Source organism: Plecotus auritus, assembly GCF_963455305.1.
Source record: "Plecotus auritus genome assembly, chromosome: 10".
NCBI lineage: Eukaryota > Metazoa > Chordata > Mammalia > Chiroptera > Vespertilionidae > Plecotus > Plecotus auritus.
In genome coordinates this window covers 518,808-537,544 of record NC_137785.1, presented here as the reverse complement: position 1 = coordinate 537,544, position 18,737 = coordinate 518,808, and the positions used below count along the sequence as shown (strand labels likewise).

Here is an 18,737-nt window from a genome sequence, read left to right as displayed (position 1 = left end):
ATATATAAAAAATAAGATTGCTAAAAGGAACTACATAAGTCTTAGGATATGCACTAAAAGTTACCATACGAATAAAACAGTGTTCATCAGTGGATAGCACACATTCACTGACATAGCAAGAGAGTTTTCGTTGGAACCAGAGGCAGAGTTGTAGCTTATCCACCTGCTTCAGGGCAGACTAACAGCCTAACACTCTTCTTCCTTCCTCTCATAGCCCTACATGGAACCTTTTTTCCTGACGACACGTAATGACACAACAGAGTAATGTTTCAGGCTACATTCATTTAAAGATCAGCAACATAATCTTTCCAGCTATGTGTGGACTAGTTTTAGGTATGAATGACTATGGAATGATACAACCATTTACATAAATAGATCTGAGAGTATCTCAGTTTTTTAAAATATACATATTGATTTCAGAGAGGAAGGAAGAGAGAGATAGAAACATCAATGATGAGAATCATTGATTGGCTGCCTCCTGAACCACCCATACTGGGAATTGAGCCTGCAACCCAGACGGACCCTGGATCGTGAAATCAAACTGTGATCTGGTACATAGGTTTATGCTCAACCATTGAGCCATGCCAGCCGGGCTTTTTTTGTTGTTAATCCTTACCCAAGGATATTTTTCCATTGATTTTTTTTTTTAAGAGGGAGAGGGGGAGAGGTATGAGAAAGAAGCATCGATGTGAGAGACACATCAATTTGTTGCCTACCGCATGTGCCCTGACCAGGGCCAGGATCTATCTTGCAGCTAAGGTATGTGCCCTTGACCAGAATCAAACCCATGACCCTTCAGTCTGCTGGCCAACACTCAACCCACATAGCCAAACTATCTGGGACAGTATTCTCCTATATAATAAAAGGGTAATATGCACATTGAATGAACAGCAGAACGACTGGTTGCTCGAACGACCGGTCGTTATGACGCGCACTGACCACCAGGGGGCAGACGCTCAATGCAGGAACTGCACCCTGGCAGTCAGTGCGCTCCTATGGGGAGCTCCGCTCAGCCACAAGCGGGGCTGATGGCTGGAGAGTGCAGAGGCCATGTGAGCGGGCCTTAACCATAAGTCAGACATTCCCCGAGGGCTCCCAGACCACAAAAGGGCCCAGCCTGGGCTGAGGGACCTCTCCCCTCCAGTGCACAAAATTTCTTGCATCGGGCTTCTAGTTTCATATAGTTGGTCTTTTAAATATATTTTTATTGATTTCAGAGAGGCAGAGAGAGAGAGAGAAACATCAATGACCAGAGAGAATCACTGATTAGCTGACTCCTGCATGCCCCTATTGGGGATCAAACAGGTAACTGGGCAGGTGCCCTGATTGGGAATCAAACCATTAGCTGCTGGTTCATAGGTGGACACACAACCACTGAGCCATTCCTGCTGGACAGTATCTCATGCAGTTTTATCTTCTGGGAGTCCGCTGAGATTCATTGAGTCTGAAATCATATCTATTTGCTCTGACCGGTGTGGCTCAGTGGATAGAGTGTCAGCCTGCAGACTGAAGGGTCCCAGGTTCGATTCTGGTCAAGGGCATGTACCTTGGTGGCGGGCACATCCCCAGTAGGGGGTGTGCAGGAGGCAGCTGATCGATGTTTCTAACTCTCTATCCTCTCCCTTCCTCTCTGTAAAAAAAAAAAAAAAATCAATAAAAAATATATATTTTTAAAAATCATATCAATACAATATATATTTTTTAAAAAATCATATCTATTCTCTACTTTTAACAACCAGCAAAGCCCCTCCATTAGTTGAGGTCCACGCACCATTTGGGCTTCCCTCCCATAATGCCCAGCAGTCCAAGCTGTGGTTAAGCCCCAATAGAGAACATCACGTTTCTAGAGTTCTAGGAACTACATTACCCAGAAGGCCATGCGAGCCGATCCATTGGCATCCTGCCAGGGCGCTTCCGTGCGAGCCTGAGAGGTGGGACTTCCCGTCCCCTTCGGACCTGCCAGTCGCTGGCCTCGCGATCCCGCGCACGCGATTGGAGAAAACGAGAGACGACGCGGTGGGCGTGGCTAGAACGTCCCGCCCAGAGAAGTGGGTGTGAGGCTCCCCCAGGCGCCCGGTTCGCTGCGGTGGGAAACGGGGCGTGGACCGGGCCCTGGGCTGACCGCACCCCGCAGCTCCCCCCAGACCCTGCCCCCCCAAAGCGTCCGATGGCGACCACCCCGCCGAGGCGCCCGGCTGAGGTGAGCGTGTCCCCGGGGCCGCCCCGCCTCCCCACCCCGAACCCCGCAGCCCGGGCCCCGCGTCCGTGGGAAAGGCCGAGGGCAGAGAGGCGGGTCGGGCTCCTGAGGCGCCAGCAGGTCCGCCCGGTGGGAAGGGGGTGTGGGCGTCTGACGGGCCCGCGCCCCTCTGGTGCCTGATGGGGCAGGAAAGGGGGGGCCGCAGGAGGGACTTCCGGGCCTCCCTCGGGACCGCTCCTGGCGGTGGGCCCCTCAGGGTGGGGGTCGTGGCTGACGGTGTTGAACGTGTGAGTCACTGGGCGCCGTGAGCGCGGACACGGGTGAGGGGGGAGGGGTGTGTGTGACGGACCGGGGTGTGGGGGGAGAGGTGTGTGTGACGGACCCGGGGGAGGGGGGAGGGGTGTGTGTGACGGACACGGGTGAGTGGGGAGGGGTGTGTGTGAGGAACACGGGTGAGTGGGGAGAGGTGTGTGTGACGGACACGGGTGAGTGGGGAGAGGTGTGTGTGACGGACCCGGGTGAGGGGGGAGAGGTGTGTGTGACGGACCCGGGTGAGGGGGGAGAGGTGTGTGTGACGGACACGGGTGAGTGGGGAGAGGTGTGTGTGACGGACCGGGGTGTGGGGGGAGAGGTGTGTGTGATGGACCGGGGGGAGGGGGGAGAGGTGTGTGTGACGGACCCGGGTGAGTGGGGAGGGGTGTGTGTGACGGACACGGGTGAGGGGGGAGAGGTGTGTGTGACGGACACGGGTGAGTGGGGAGAGGTGTGTGTGACGGACCCGGGTGAGGGGGGAGAGGTGTGTGTGACGGACACGGGTGAGTGGGGAGAGGTGTGTGTGACGGACACGGGTGAGTGGGGAGAGGTGTGTGTGAGGGACACGGGTGAGTGGGGAGAGGTGTGTGTGAGGGACACGGGTGAGGGGGGAGGGGTGTGTGTGAGGGACCCGGGTGAGGGGGGAGGGGTGTGTGTGAGGGACCCGGGTGAGGGGGGAGAGGTGTGTGTGACGGACCCGGGTGAGGGGGGAGAGGTGTGTGTGAGGGACCCGGGTGAGGGGGGAGAGGTGTGTGTGAGGGACCCGGGTGAGGGGGGAGGGGTGTGTGTGAGGGACACGGGTGAGGGGGGAGAGGTGTGTGTGACGGACACGGGTGAGTGGGGAGAGGTGTGTGTGACGGACCCGGGTGAGGGGGGAGAGGTGTGTGTGACGGACCCGGGTGAGTGGGGAGAGGTGTGTGTGAGGGACACGGGTGAGTGGGGAGAGGTGTGTGTGAGGGACACGGGTGAGGGGGGAGAGGTGTGTGTGACGGACCCGGGTGAGGGGGGAGAGGTGTGTGTGACGGACACGGGTGAGGGGGGAGAGGTGTGTGTGAGGGACCCGGGTGAGGGGGGAGGGGTGTGTGTGAGGGACACGGGTGAGGGGGTACAGGTGTGTGTGACGGACACGGGTGAGTGGGGAGAGGTGTGTGTGAGGGACACGGGTGAGGGGGGAGGGGTGTGTGTGACGGACCCGGGTGAGGGGGGAGAGGTGTGTGTGAGGGACCCGGGTGAGGGGGGAGAGGTGTGTGTGACGGACCCGGGTGAGGGGGAAGGGGTGTGTGTGAGGGACACGGGTCAGTGGGGAGGGGTGTGTGTGAAGGACCAGGGTGAGGCTCAGAGGTTGGGCTTTGACCTATGAACCCGGAGGTGAAGGTTCCATTTCCTGTCAGGGCAGGTGCCCGGGTCCCAATAGGGCAGTGCAGGAGGGAACCAAGCAATGGTTCTCTCTCATCGTGGATGTTTCTGTCTGACTCCCTCTCGCTTCCTCTCTGAAATCGATAAAATATATTTTAAAAATAAAAATAAACACAGTCACGGTGGAACCCTAGTCAGTGAGCAGACATCCGGGTCCCCAGGGCCTGGTGTCTCCTGGGCGGGAGGCGGCCTGGAGGAGGAGGAGCCGTGGGCAGGTGTGTGAGGGGATGGGCTGGGAGGGTCTCAGAAAGACAGCGTGTGTGGTGTCCTCCGTCCCCATCTCCCAGGCCCGTGTGACCTTTGACGACGTGGCCCGTGTGACCTTTGACGACGTGGCCCGTGTGACCTTTGACGACGTGGCCGTGTACTTCTCCCGGGAGGAGTGGGCCCTCCTGGATGAGGCGCAGAGACGCCTGTACCGCGATGTGATGCTGGAGAACCTGGCCCTCGCATCCTCTCTGGGTAAGACCCTCACCGTCTCACCGGGGACTTGGACTGGGCTCTGCCCTGCCTCCCCCTCCTTTCGCCAGAGGCTGCTCTGTGGACCCCACGTGCTCCCCTGGGGACCCCAGGCCCTGCCCTCTTCTCTCTGCTGCAGCCCCAATGCCTGCTGCACTGAACTTCTCTCATAGGGACGGGATGCCCTGAGCCTAATGCCGTCCGCTGTGCTTGCCCCCTCCCTGGCCCCGGGCCGTGTGCCCAGATCCATGGTTCTTTTTTATTTTTTATTTATTTATTTTTTTGCTTTTTAACCAGCCTTTATTGAGCCCCAAGTCTGTGCCAAATATTTTTTTTTAAATAAATCTTTATTCAGATTATTACAATTATTTCTCCCTTTTTCCCCCATAGCTCCCCTCCACCCATTTCCCACCCCACCTTCTGCCCTTACCTACCCCCCACTGTCCTCATCCATAGGTGTATGATTTTTGTCCAGTCTCTTCATGAACCCCCCATACCCCTTTCCCCCTGAGAATTATCAGTCCACTCCCTTTCTATGCCCCTGATTCTATTATATTCACCAGTTTATTCTGTTCCTCAGGTTTTTAATTCACTTGATTTTTTGGTTCACTTGTTGATAGATATGTATTTGTTGTTCATAATTTTTATCTTTCCTTTTTTCTTCTTCCTCTTCTTTAAGAATACCTTTCAGCATTTCATATAGTACTGGTTTGGTGGTGATGAACTCCTTTAGCTTTTTCTTGTCTGTGAAACTCTTTATCTGCCCTTCAATTCTGAATGATAGCTTTGCTGGGTAGAGTAATCTTGGTTGTAGGTTCTTGCTATTCATCACATTGAAAATTTCTTGCCACTCCCGTCTGGCCTGCATAGTTTCTGTTGAGAAGTCAGCTGACAGTCGTATGGGTGCTCCCTTGTAGGTAATTAACTGTTTTTCTCTTGCTGCTTTTAATATTCTCTCTTTGTCTTTTGCTCTTGGCATTTTAATTATGATGTGTCTTGGTGTGGTCCTCTTTGGATTCCTTTTGTTTGGGGTTCTGTGGGCTTCCTGGACTTGTAAGTCTATTTCTTTCACCAGGTGGGGGAAGTTTTCAGTCATTATTTCTTCAAATAGGTTTTCAGTATCTTGCTCTCTCTCTTCTTCTGGCACCCCCATAATTCTGATGTTGGTACGCTTGAAGTTGTCCCAGAGTCTTCTTACATTATCTTCAACTTTTTGGATTTTTTTTTTTTGCTTTTTGCTTTTTCGGTTGAGTGTTTTTTGCTTCTTTGTATTTCAATTCTTTGACTTGATTCTTGTGTTCCTCTATTCTGTTTTTGGGTCTCTGTATAATATTTTTTATTTCAGTCAGTGTATGTTTAATTTCTAGTTGGTCCTTTTTCATCTCTTCGAGGGTCTCGTTATATTTATCGGCCTTTTCTAGGATATTCTTAAAAAGCCTTATAACCGTGGTTTTGAATTCTATATCCAGTCGTTTGTTTTCCTCCATTTCTTTCGTTTGTGATCTGATTCTTAGACGCCGCATTTTCACTGCTTCCCTGAGTTGGTAGATTTGTGTGCTAGGTTTCCAATATGGCCCAGTGGGTCTGCCTCCCCAGTTAACCTGAGGTGGACACTCTTGGTGCACCCCTTTGTGGACTGTGTGTACAGCCTTGTTGTAATTAAGTCTTGATTGTTGTTGGTATCACTGGGAAGAATTGACCTCCAGGCCAGTTGGCTGTAAGGATCAGCTGTGTCTATGCTGGGAGAAGTTCGGTGCTGGAGACAGCCTTATAGGATTAGACTTGCCAAATTTATTAGCCTCTGAGCTCAGCTTGGATGGGGTGGAGTCTTAGCCTTGGCTTCCCGTCAGCCTTGCCCTTGCGCGCACGTGTGTGCCTTCAGTCCTGTGCCTTCCCGGCTCCCGATTCTCCGCCCGAGAGTCCAGACTCCCCCCACAAGAGCGTGGTTCCCCAGGGGCTCGCCTGGAACTGGGGTTCACTGCAGTCAGAACTGGGGCTCAGTGCCGTCAGGAGCCTCTCACTCCCTTCCACTAGGGAAAGCCTGTGACAACCTCTGCAGCCTTTGTGCGCACTGGCGCGAGCGCACTTTCAGTCCTCCGCCTTCCCCGGCTCCCAAGTCTCCGCCGAGAGTCCAGACTCCCCCCACAAGAGCGTGGGTCCCCAGGGGCTCGCCTGGACCTGGGGTTCACTGCAGTCAGAACTGGGGCTCACTTCAGTCAGAACTGGGGTTCAGTGCCGTCAGGAGCCTCTCACTCCCTTCCGCTAGGGAAAGCCTTTGGCAACCTCCGCAGCCTTTGTGCGCACTGGCGCGAGCGGACTTTCAGTCCTCCGCCTTCCCCGGCTCCCGAGTCTCCGCCTGAGAGTCCAGACTCCCCCTGTAAGAGCGTGGGTCCCCAGGGGCTCGCCCGGAACAGGGGTTCAGTGCAGTCAGAACTGGGGTTCAGTGCGGTCGGGGGCTCCCTTCCCCCTTCCGCCAGAGAAAGTCAGCCAGGCTCTCAGCCGCCCTTCCTCTCTGCGTGCACAAAGACCCTTTGCCGTACCTCCAATTCTCTGTGAGCTTTTCTCTATCCTTCTAGTTGTAGAATTTTCACTCAGTCAGCTTTCCTGCGGTTCTGGATGGTGTCCGTTCTGTCTTTTAGTTGTAGTTTTGAAATTGTTGTGCGAGGCAGCAGTTTAGGTGTTTACCTATGCCGCCATCTTGGTTTCTCTCATCTGTGCCAAATATTGACACATACATTATTTCATTAAATCTTCATACATCATCCCTACGTATAGTTGTGGAAATTGTGGCTCCAAGACGGTGAAATGATTTGCTTTAATCGTCAGGGTAGTTAATGCTGGCTGTTACAACAAATAGCCCTCATTTCTCAGTGGCTTAGCATCCATATTTATTTCTTGCTCATGTTACAGTTTGAGGAGACCCAGGAGGCTGGTCTGGGTGAGTGTCCCGTAAGTGATGACTATGGATTTAGCTCACTGCCTTTGTAAGACCCGGACCTCTGGGACTATTTGGTTTCCATTAGTGTGCACACAGGGACAGAGAGTGTGAACAGTCACTAGGGATGCTGTAGGGGTAAGACCTGGAGTGCTGTACCATTCCATCTATACCCCATTGGTCCATGGTCCTTCTTTTGATCCCTTCCTTTAGCCAACACTTCCTAGGGCCTGCCTGTTTGAGGAATTGCAGGCATGGTCAAGGTCACTATTTTCCCGGACCTTGGGCAGTTTTTCAAGACCTTTTTCCACGGTTCCTAAAGGTTTTTTTGAAATAAGAAAAAAAGGGAGAGAGAGAGAGAGAGGTTTTCTTTTTTCTTTTGTTTTTGTTCCAGTATTGCTGATCTGTAAAATGTTATTTACTTGTTTATTCTATTTTATTAAGGTTTTTAATTGATTTTTAGAGAAAGAGGAAGGGAGAGGGAGAGAGAAAAATATCAATATGACAGAGAAACATTGATTGCTTCCTCCTACACAATCCCTACCAGGAATGGAGCCATCAACCACGGGCTTGTGTCTTGACCAGGGGAATGGAACAGCAACCTTTGAGCGCATGGGACAACACCCAGCTGCGCGACACTGGCCAGGGCAGAATGGTATATATTCAAAGGGTATGCCATGTGCTGATTCTGAATATGTATAGATTGTGAAATAATTGCCGTAGTCAAGTGAATGAACATTTCCATCACCTGATATAATAACTTTTTTTTTTTAATATATTTTATTGATTTTTTACAGAGAGGAAGAGAGAGGGATAGAGAGTTCGAAACATCGATGAGAGAGAAACATCGATCAGCCGCCTCCTGCACACCCCCTACTGGGGATGTGCCCGCAACCAAGGTACATGCCCTTGACCGGAATCGAACCTGGGACCTTTCAATCCGCAGGCCGATGGTCTATCCACTGAGCAAAACCGGTCAGGGCTGATATAATAACTTTTTAAGAAAAGAAGAATGGCCCTGGCCGGTTTGGCTCAGTGGATAGAGCATGGTGGACTGAAGGGTCCCAAGTTTGATTCCGGCCAAGGGCACATGCCGGGGTTGTGGATTTGGTCCCCAGTATGGGGCGTGCAGGTGGCTACTGATGATTCCCTCACATCATTGATTTTCCTCTCTTTCCCTCTCCCTTCCTCTCTGAAATCAATAAAAATACATTTAGAAAAGAAAAGAAGAATGCTTAACATATACTCTCCCAGTAAGTTTTAAGTGTAAAGTATATCATTATTAACTGCAAGTAGTCACCACGTTTTACATTAGACCGTCGGAACTTGTTCATCTTGTAACTGAAGGTTTGTATCTTTTGACCGATAACTCCCCATTTTCTTGGTTGCCTGGCCCTGACATTCTATTCTGTCTCTAGGAGTGTAACTGCTTTTCAGTTTAGATTCCACACCTAAGTGACATCATACAGTATTTATCTTCTGTGACTGGCTTATTTCATTTAGCATAATGCCGTCCAGATTCATTTTTTTTCTTTATTTTTCCTTTGCTTTATTTTATTTATTTTGGTGGGGTTAGGGGGATCTTCTACTTTTTCACGGGTGGATAATATGTTAAGGGTGTGTGTGCGCGTGCGCACGCACGTGTGTGTGTTTGTGTGTGTGTGTGTGTACCATCCGTTTTTGTTTCTTTTTTACCCAGTTATTCATGGATGGACACTTGTTGTTTCCATATCTTGGGTATTATGTGTAAGAATGGTGCAGTGAACATGAGAGTGCAGATATGCGTTCCTCATTCTGATTTCTTTTTGTTTCTATATATGCCAAGAAGTAGACTTGCTGGCTTATACGGTAGTTCTATTTTATGTTATTTGAGGTGTTTCGATACTCTTTCATAATGCCTTTAAGAATCTATATTCCCACCAACAGTGTACAAGTGTTCCCTTCTCTCTGCATGTTCGCTAACACTGCTTGTCTTTTTGGTGATAGCCCTCTTAACATGTATGAGGTAATATGTCATTGTTTGAATTTACACTTCCCTGATGATTAGTGAGGAAGAGCAGTTTTTCATAAATATCTGTTAGCTACTTAATGAGTTCCTTTGCAATTACTTTAATCAAATTGTTCTTTTGCTTTGATGTATTGAGTACCTTATATTTTGAAAATATTACCTCCTTATCAGATACATGGCTTGCAAATGTTTTCTCCTGTTTTGTTTATTTATTTATTTATTTATTTTGCCTGTGCACAAGCATTTTCGTTGAATGTAATTCTACTTGGTTACTTTAGGTTTCTTTTCATCCTGTACTTTTGGTGCATATCCAAAAAAAATCATTGCCAACCCTACAATTAAAACAAAAAAATTCCCTATTTTTTCCCAAGGGTTTTTACATTTTCATGTGTTACATTTAACTTTTTCATCCATTTTAAGTTCATTGTAAATGGTGAAAGGCGTGTGGTTTCACATTTTTGCAATTAGGTATCAAGTATTCCCAATGTTATTGAAAATACTATTTTTCCCTGACTGGTGTTGCTCATGGGTTAGAGTGTCGGCCTGAGTGCTGAAGGTTCACCTCCTGCTGGAGGGCAGTTACCTGGGTTGGAGGTTTGATCTCCTGCCTGAGTTGGGATATGTACGGGAGGCATCCAGTTGATTTGTCTCTTTCACAGTGCTGTTTCTCTCCCTTTCTCTCTACCCGTACTTCCCTCCCTTCCGCTCTCTCTAAAAATCAATGATCTTCTTAATAAATGTAGAAAAAGCAACTAAGAAAACTCAGTACAATTTCACATTAACAGCTCTCAACAACTTACATACAAAAGGAATGCCCCTCAACATAATAAAGACCATATATGATAAGCCAACCCTAACATTATACACAAAAATTAAAGTCTTATATATATGTATGTATATATGTTACCAGAGGCCCAGTGCATGAAATTCGTGCAAGGGTAGGGTCCCTAGTCCTGGCCGGCGATCAGGGCGAATCAGGGCCTTCTGGCTGCCGGCCGGAGCCTCCCTTCCCTGGCTGCTGGCCAGGGCCTTCCTTCGGTCCGTGACTCCCCCTAGTGGTCAGCACATGTCATAGTGAGCGATCGAACTCCCGGTCTCCCAGTTGAACTTCCGAGGGGACACTTTGCATACTAGCCTTTTATACATATATAGATATATACGTACATATATATATAAACTTCATATGTAGATATATGAAGCAAAAACCTAGAATAGATGAACACAATTTTAAAAAATATTTATATATATAATTTACATATTATTTATATAATTTATAGTTATGTGTGTGTGTGTGTGTGTATATATATATATATATATATATATATGTATATATATATGAAGCTCATATACATATACATACAAGCTTTTCTTTTAAAATCAGGAACAGCCCTGGCCGGTTTGGCTCAGTGGATAGAGCATCAGCCTGCGGACTCAAGGGTCCCGGGTTCGATTCCGGTCAAGGGCATGTACCTTGGTTGCAGGCACATCCCCAGTAGGAGGTGTGCAGGAGGCAGCTGATCGATGTTTCTCTCTCATCGATGTTTCTAGCTCTCTATCCCTCTCCCTTCCTCTCTGTAAAATATAAATAAAATATTAAAAAAAAAGAAGATCATATAGTTGTTCTTTATTCTGTTAATACTACTGGCCCAGTGCACGAAATTTGTGCACATTAAAAGGAGGACTCAGAGTCAAGTCCCTGCCCACCCACATGCGCCTCAAAATCGCGTGACACCCAGACCCGGTGGCCCCCTCCCATTGGGCTAGATCCAGACCCGGCCAGTCCCACTCTTGTCAAGCCCCGCCAGGCAGGGGGCTAGCCTCGGGTCCCCTGGCCCGGCGCCAGGACAGGGGGCGTGGCCTGAGGTCCCCCAGATGGGGCAGGGAGCATGCCTTGAGTTCCCCTGACAAGGCCCGCCAGGTGGGGGACAAGGCCTGAGAGCCCCTGTCAAGCTCCGCTGGGTGGGGGGCATGGCCTGAGGTCCCCCATCAAACCCTGCCAGGCTGGGAGGCGCAGCCTCAGATCCCCCAGCCTGGCACTGGGAGACAGGGGGGCACGCCTGAGTTCCCTCAACCCAGCACTGGGGGGTGCACCTTGAGGACCCCGTCAAGCCCTGCTGGATGGGGAGCACAGCCTGAGGTCCCCTGTCAAGCCCTGCCAGGCAGGGGGGCACAGCCTCAGTCCCCTGGCCCGGTGCTGGGGCGGGGGGTGTGGCCTTAAGTCCCCTGTCAAGCCCCACCTGGTGGGGGCCGCGGCCTGAGGTCCCCCGGCCTAGTGCCAAGGCAGGAGGTGCAGCCTGAGGTCCCCAGCCTGACGCCAGGGCGGGGGGCACGGCCTGAGGTCCCTTCTCAAGCCCTGCCGGTTAAGGGGGGGTGCAACCTGAGGTCCCCTGTCAAGCCCCACGGGGGAGGGCGTAGCCTCAGGTCCCTGCTGATTGCTCGTTAGGGCTCCTTAAGGGAACTTGGCCTCAGCTGTGGGTGCAACCATCTTTGTGATGGAGTGATGGTCAATTAACATATTCCCTCTTTATTAGATAGGATGGTATATCATGTTCATTGACTTGCATATCATGAACCATCCTGGTATCCCAGAGGTAAATTGCACTTGAACATATATCAAGATTGCTTGAATATGTTGTTGTTTGGTTTTCTAGTATTTTAAGATTTTTCCTTCTGTGTTGATCAAGTATATTGGCCTGTAATTTTCTTTTCTTGTAGTTTTCTTATCTTGGTTTGGTATCAAGATACCAAAATGCTGGGCTTGTAAAGAGTTTGGAAATGTGGTTGTTTTTTTTTTCTCTTCAATATTTTGAAAGAGTTGATTCTGGATTGACATTAATTCTAATTAAAATCTTTGTTAGAATTTACCAGTGTATGTATTTAGTCCTGGGCTTTTCTTTGTTGGAAGATTTTTGATTAAGGATTCAGTTTACTGACTCAATATTGGGCTATTCAGATTTCCATTCTTCAAAATTTAGCTACAGGAGATTATATGTTTCTTGTAAAATTCATGACTTCCTGTTTGTAGCCATATAATTTTTCATAAAAGTCTCTTAAGATCCTTGTGGTTCAGTGGTTGAACATCAACCTATGAACCAGGAGATTGTGGTTCAATTCTGGGTTAGGGCTCATGTGTAGGTTGCAGGCTCCATCCACAGTTGAGGGAATGCAGGAGGCAGCTTATCAGTGATTCTCTCTCATCATTGATGTTTCTATCTCACCCTCACCCTTCCTTTCTGAAATCAGTAAAAATATATTTAATCTTTGCCCTAACTTGTTTGGCTCCGTGGGTAGAGCTTCGGCCTGCAGATTGAAGGGTCCCAGGTTTGATTCCAGTCAAGGTTATGTGCCTTGGTTACAGGCACATCCCCAATAGGGGGTGTGCAGGAGGCAGCTGATCGATGTTTCTCTCTCATCGATGTTTCTAACTCTCTATCCCTCTCCTTTCCTGTCTGTAAAAAAATCAATAAAATATATTTTTAAAAATAAAATAAGATCTTTGTGTTTCTGTGGTATTGGTTGTAATGTCTCCTCTTTTATTTTATTTCTTTATTATTTATCTTTAATCCTCACCTGAGGATATTTTTTCCATTGATTTCTAGAGGGAGTGGCAGGGAGGGAGGAGAGGAAGAGAGACAGAGAAAAACATTGATTGGTTGCCTCCCTCTCACTCCGCTACCATGGCTCAGTAATCTGCAACTATGGAACATGTCCTTTAGCAGGAATAGAACCCTTGACCCTTTGTTCCATATGCCAGGGTTTTAACCACTGAGCAAAACTGGCCAGGGCTACTTACTACTTTTTAAAAAATAAATTTATTTCAGAAAGAGAAAGGGAGAGAGACAGAGAGAAATACCAATATACAAGAGAACGCTGTTCTGCTGCCTCCTGCACTCCCCCCAACCAGGGATTGGCAATAGGCAGCCAATCAATCTTTCTCTCTCTCATAGATGTTTCACTTCCCTAGCTCTGTTTCTAAAACAATCAGTAAAAACATGTTTAAAAGAAAAAATGTATAGTTTTTATCCTCTTGATGAATCGATTTCTTTATCATGAGCCTGGCTTCTGGCTAAGCTGCATTCCCCATGTGGGAGCACACTGAAGACCAGGGGGCAGCTCTTGTGTTGAGCGTCTGCCCCCTGGTGGTCAGTATGCATCATAGCGATCGGTCGTTCTGGTCGTTCCCCTATAAAGGTCTCTTAGGCTTTTGCTATATAATGACTTAGTATCTGAGTTAAAGTCTATTTTGTCGGATATAAGTATTGCTACTTATAAGTGTGGGCTATTCTCTTCTTATTTCCATTTGCATGAATTATTGTTTCCAACTTTTTCACCATCAGAGTATTTCTGTCCTTAAAGGTGTAGATTTTTTCAGGCAACATGTGTTTAAAACTTGTTTTTTTAATAAGTTAAGCTACTGTGTATGATTTGATTGCAGAATTTTCTAAGTACTTGATGATTGCTTCTTGTTAACTTTTGTCTACATGTTTTGTAGGGTTTTTGTTTTGTTTGTTCTTTCTCTCTTGCTTTGTGATTTAATGATTTTTCCATAGCGGTATGCATTCATTTCTTTTCCTTCATTTTTTTGTTTATTTATTCTCAGCTTTTGCTTTTTGATTACCATGATGGTTACTTAAAACATCTTAAGAGTTATCATACTCAGGTTTAATCTGATAACCATTAAACACATACAAGAAGTACAATTTTAGTCATGTCCTGTGGCCATATTTTAATCCCCTTCATTGAACAGCATCCCCTAAACTCATTTCTACATGTGACAAATGCACCTTTGTGATGGCATTAACCCATCCCTTTAGTAAACCTGTACTTCACCGGCGTTTATTTGTGTTCAGGTCCCTGCTGTGGAGCAGAGGATTCAGACGATCCCTGTGAGCAGTGTGTTTCTGCAGGAGTGCCACAGTCCAGCACCTCGAAGGCAGCTCTATCTTCCCTGAAGACCCACTTCTGTGAGAGCTGTGGTCCAGTCTTAAGAGACATACTCCAGTTGGCTGAGCACCAAGGAACCCCACACAGACAGAACGTGGTCAGGTGTGGGATATGTATGAAACAATTTTATTTGGGTGCAAACTTCCAAAATCACCAAAAGCAGCACCTGGCAAAGAAGCCCTTCAGAAGCAGTGTGGACAGGACCCTGCTGGTGAAGAGCTATGAATTCCATGTTTCAGGAAAGCCCTTTACCTGTGATGAAGTTGGGAAGGACTTCTTGGCCAACTCAGAACATCTCCAGCAGCTGACGACTCACACCAGAGAGGAGCCCAACAAAACCACCCAGTGCTGGGCAACTGTACAAATCAGAAAAAGTCGCTTTACCCGGGGAGACTGTAAGAAAACCTTCAGCCCCAGAAAGACACACACTCAGGTCCCAGATGTCCACACTGGAATACAGTGTGTTGTGCGCCGTGAATGTGAGAAAACATTCAGATATCAGTCCTCATTAGTTGTTCAGCAGAGAGTTCCCACAAGTGGAAAGCTTCTTGTGTGTGTTAAATGTGGCCAGTCTTTTAGGCGAACCTCAACCCTCAGTCAGCATCGAAGATTTCATTGCGGGCCAAGGCAGTCCAAGTGCAGCAAATGTGGGAAGTCTTTTAACCCAAAAGCTGTCCTCATTTATCCCTGGAGAAGTCACACTGGGAAAAAATGTGACTTGTGCCGTGAATGTGTGCCATCTTTTAGCCAGGGAGCCATCCTCATTCGACAACGGACAGTTCACTCTAGAGAAAGGCGTTATGAGTGCACACAATGTGGGAAGTCCTTTAGAAGAAAATTTTACCTCATTCTGCATTGGAGAGTTCACACTGGAGAAAGGCCTCATGAATGCTGTGAATGTGGGAAATCTTTCACCAGGAGATCAGTCCTTTTTCTACACCAGAGAGAGCACACCGGAGAAAGGCCTTTTCAGTGCAGTAAATGTCGGAGGTCCTTTACCAGTAGTTCCATACTCATTCTACACCAGAGAGTTCACACAGGAAAAAGGCCTTATGAGTGCAGTGAATGTTGGAAATCCTTCAGCCAACAATCTTACCTCACTCAACATCAGATAGTTCATAGCGGAAGACAGTCTTATGAATGTAGTGAATGTGGGAACTCTTTTACATCTATTTTCATCCTCAATCATCATCAGAGAGTACACAGAAATGAAAGACCTCATCAGTGCAGCGAATGTGGGAAATCTTTTATGCTAAGACTACACCTTCATATACACCAAATAGTTCACACTGGAGAAAGGCCTTATCAGTGCAGTGAATGTGGGAAATTGTTTTCATGTGGTTCTGAACTCTGTAGTCATCAGAGAGTACACACAGGAGAACGATCTTACCAATGCAGTGAATGTGGGAAATCTTTTACCAGTCATTATTACCTTCTTAGACACCGGAAAATTCACACAGGAGAAAGGCCTTATCAGTGCCGTGAATGTGAGAAATCTTTTACCTCTCGCCCTGGCCTTATTTACCATTTGAGAATTCACACTGGGAAAAGGCCTTATCAGTGTGGCGAATGTGGGAAGTCGTTTTCATGTGCTTCCACCCTCAATGGTCATCAGAGAGTACACACCGGAGAAAGGCCTTATGAGTGCCTTGAATGTCAGAAATCCTTTAGCCAACGGTCTTCCCTCACTCAACATCAGATAGTTCATAGTGGAAGAAAGTCTTATGAATGTATTGAATGTAGCAAATCTTTCACCTCTCAAGCTGGGCTTCGTTACCATCTGAGAATTCACACAGGAGAAAGGCCTTACCAGTGCAGTGAGTGTGGGAAATCATATTCATGTCGATCCAAACTCAGTAGTCATCAGAAAGTACACACTGGAGAAAGACCTTATCAATGCAGTGAATGTGGGAAATCTTTTATCCATCACTATTACCTTCTTAGACACCAGAAAATTCATACAGGAGAAAGGCCTTACCAGTGCAGTGAATGTGGGAAATGCTTTACCCAAAAAGATTATCTTATTATACACCAGAGAATTCACACAGGAGAAAAGCCTTATACGTGCAGTGAGTGTGGGAAATCTTTTTCGAGTCTTTCCAGCCTCGGTAATCATCAGAGAGTACACACAAGAGAAAGACCTTATCAATGCAGTGAATGTGGGAAATCCTTTACCAGAAGAAATCATCTTATTACACACCAGAGAATTCACACTGGAGAAAGGCCTTATCAGTGCAGTGAATGTGGGAAATCGTTTTCCTGTCGTTTCAACCTCAGGAATCATCAGATAGTACACACAGGAGAAAGGCTTTATCAGTGTAGTCAGTGTGGGAAATCTTTTAGCAGGAAGTCAAAAATGGTTCAACACCAGAGAATTCACACAGGAGAAAGGCCTTATCAGTGCAGTGAATGTGGGAAATGTTTTGCCAGTAGTGACACTCTCTCTTATCATCAGAGAGTTCACAAAGGAGAAAGGCCTTATGAGTGCAGTGAATGTGGGAAATCTTTTATCTTTCATTCCAGACTTCGTTATCATCAGAGAGTTCACACTGGAGTAAGACCTTAAGTGTGCTGAGAATATGCAACTTACTGTTCTGTGTAACGACCCTGGAGCCATCTGTTTGTATTGAAACTCATATACCTGAATCTGCAGTCTGAAAATTATCCACAGTTTCATTTATATGGCAAGGATATGTAAATAGATTGCACTTTTGACTTGCCCATCAACCTTCCTAGGTTTAAGTTGCAATCTATGCATGTGCAAAATGCAATTTAAATGACCATTCTCTTTCAAACATTGGCCTTGTAATTTATTAATAAACAATAGAAATTTGGACATTTTGTGTAATAAATTTCTTTGTTTGTTTTGCTAATCCTCACCCCAGGATATTTCCCATTGATTTTTAGAGAGTGGAAGAGAAGGGGGAGAGACCCTGAGAGATAAACATAAATGTGAGAGAGAGACATTGATTGGTTGCTTCCTGCCTGTGCCCTGACCAGAGCTGGGGATGGAGCCTGCAACTGAGGTATGCGCTCTTGTCCAGAATGGAACCTGGGACGCTTCAGTCTGCGGGTAATGCTCTATCTACTGAGCCAAACCTGTAGGGCAAGTTTGTTTTGTTAATCTTTACCTGAGGATATTTTTCCATTGATTATTAGAGAGAGTGGAAGGGAGGGAGAGAGACACACAGAGAGAAATATCGATGTTAGAGAGTCACATTCATTGGTTGCCTTTACACATGCTCCAACCAGGACCAGAGATTGAGCCTGCAACCCCAGTACATGCCCTTGACTGGGATTGAACCCAGGACCCTTCAGTTCCCAGGCCGATGCTCTTTCCACTGAACCAAACCGGCCAGGGCTGAAGTGTTTCTTTGTGGTTTTTAAAATTATTATTATTAAGATAATGTGTCCTGGTAACTTTTGTAACCTCAGTTGTAAAATCCTGCCACTGTAGAGGAGATCCATGGTTGTCACATGGTCTCCAGTGCCCTGTACACAGGAACCACAGGAAGAGGTGCAATTGCTTTTACTCTGCATCTGCACCACCTAAAGGTGCCTCAAAGCACTGATTCTTGGGACTCACCCCCAAAGTGACTTCATAGGTTTGGGCTTGATACTGAGAAGTAGCATTTCTAACCAGTCTCAGGTGGTGCTAGTGAATAGGGTCGGTGCAGAGGTGAAACCTTGAGAACTTAACTCATGAATGCCAGGATGGTTACCTCCTATTCCAGTCCCTGGGGCTATTGATGTGTTCACTCAGTAAGAGCAGCTGAGCTCGGGTTTCTAGGGGACACCCTTTGAGTGTCTGCAGTGAGCCAAGGCGCTTGCTGCCATAAGGGTTTGATTCCCAGGACCTTCAGACACTGAAGCGACCTTTTTTTTTTTTTTTTTTTAAATATATTTTATTGATTTTTTACAGAGAGGAAGGGAGAGGGATAGAGAGTTAGAAACATGGATCAGCTGCCTCCTGCACACCCCCCACTGGGGACGTGCCCGCAACCAAGGTACATGCCCTTGACCGGAATCGAACCTGGGACCTTTCAGTCCGCAGGCTGACGCTCTATCCACTGAGCCAAACCGGTTTCGGCAAAGCGACCTCTTTCTTGTGCTTGGAACTGTAATTAAACAAGGATGTCATTAGACTGAGGTGGCTCCAATGCCATGTAGCCTACATGTGCAAAGTGGAAAATCTAACCCAAGAAAATTCTTGTGAATGCCTCTCTGATAAGAATTGAAACCTAAGCCAAAACCGGTTTGGCTCAGTGGATAGAGTGTCAGCCTGTGGACTGAAGGGTCCCAGGTTTGATTCCAGTCAGGGGCGTGTACCTTGGTTGCGGGCACATCCCCAGTGGGAGGTGTGCAGGAGGCAGGTGATCGATGTTTCTCTCTCATCGATGTTTCTGGCTCTCTACCCCTCTCCCTTCCTCTCTGTAAAATATCAATAAAATACATTAAAAAAAAAG

At 47.3% G+C, this 18,737-nt stretch overlaps 3 protein-coding genes across 3 annotated transcripts in view; 2 read left to right on the top strand and 1 right to left on the bottom strand.

Moving 5' to 3' along the window:
* LOC308235019 (uncharacterized protein) overlaps positions 1-18,737 on the bottom strand; it is a 170,948-nt gene that overhangs the window by 70,559 nt on the left and 81,652 nt on the right. The window lies entirely within an intron of this gene.
* Positions 2,168-15,386, top strand: LOC308236204 (zinc finger protein 587B-like; the record flags this gene model as incomplete). The annotated part of the gene is made up of 4 exons (XM_080645615.1): positions 2,168-2,200; positions 4,213-4,387; positions 14,178-15,248; positions 15,355-15,386. The coding sequence occupies 4 exons, from the start codon at positions 2,168-2,170 to the stop codon at positions 15,384-15,386; spliced, it is 1,311 nt and encodes a 436-aa protein (XP_080501741.1).
* LOC308235038 (uncharacterized protein) lies at positions 15,379-16,994 on the top strand. Its single transcript, XM_080643653.1, has one exon. It carries the CDS (start codon positions 15,521-15,523, stop codon positions 16,835-16,837), a length of 1,317 nt encoding a protein of 438 aa, XP_080499779.1. The 5' UTR covers positions 15,379-15,520; the 3' UTR covers positions 16,838-16,994.

Bases quoted from the DNA above. Each gene is read 5' to 3' on its own strand.
- LOC308235038 (XM_080643653.1), top strand. From the start codon at position 15,521: ATGCTAAGACTACACCTTCATATACACCAAATAGTTCACACTGGAGAA.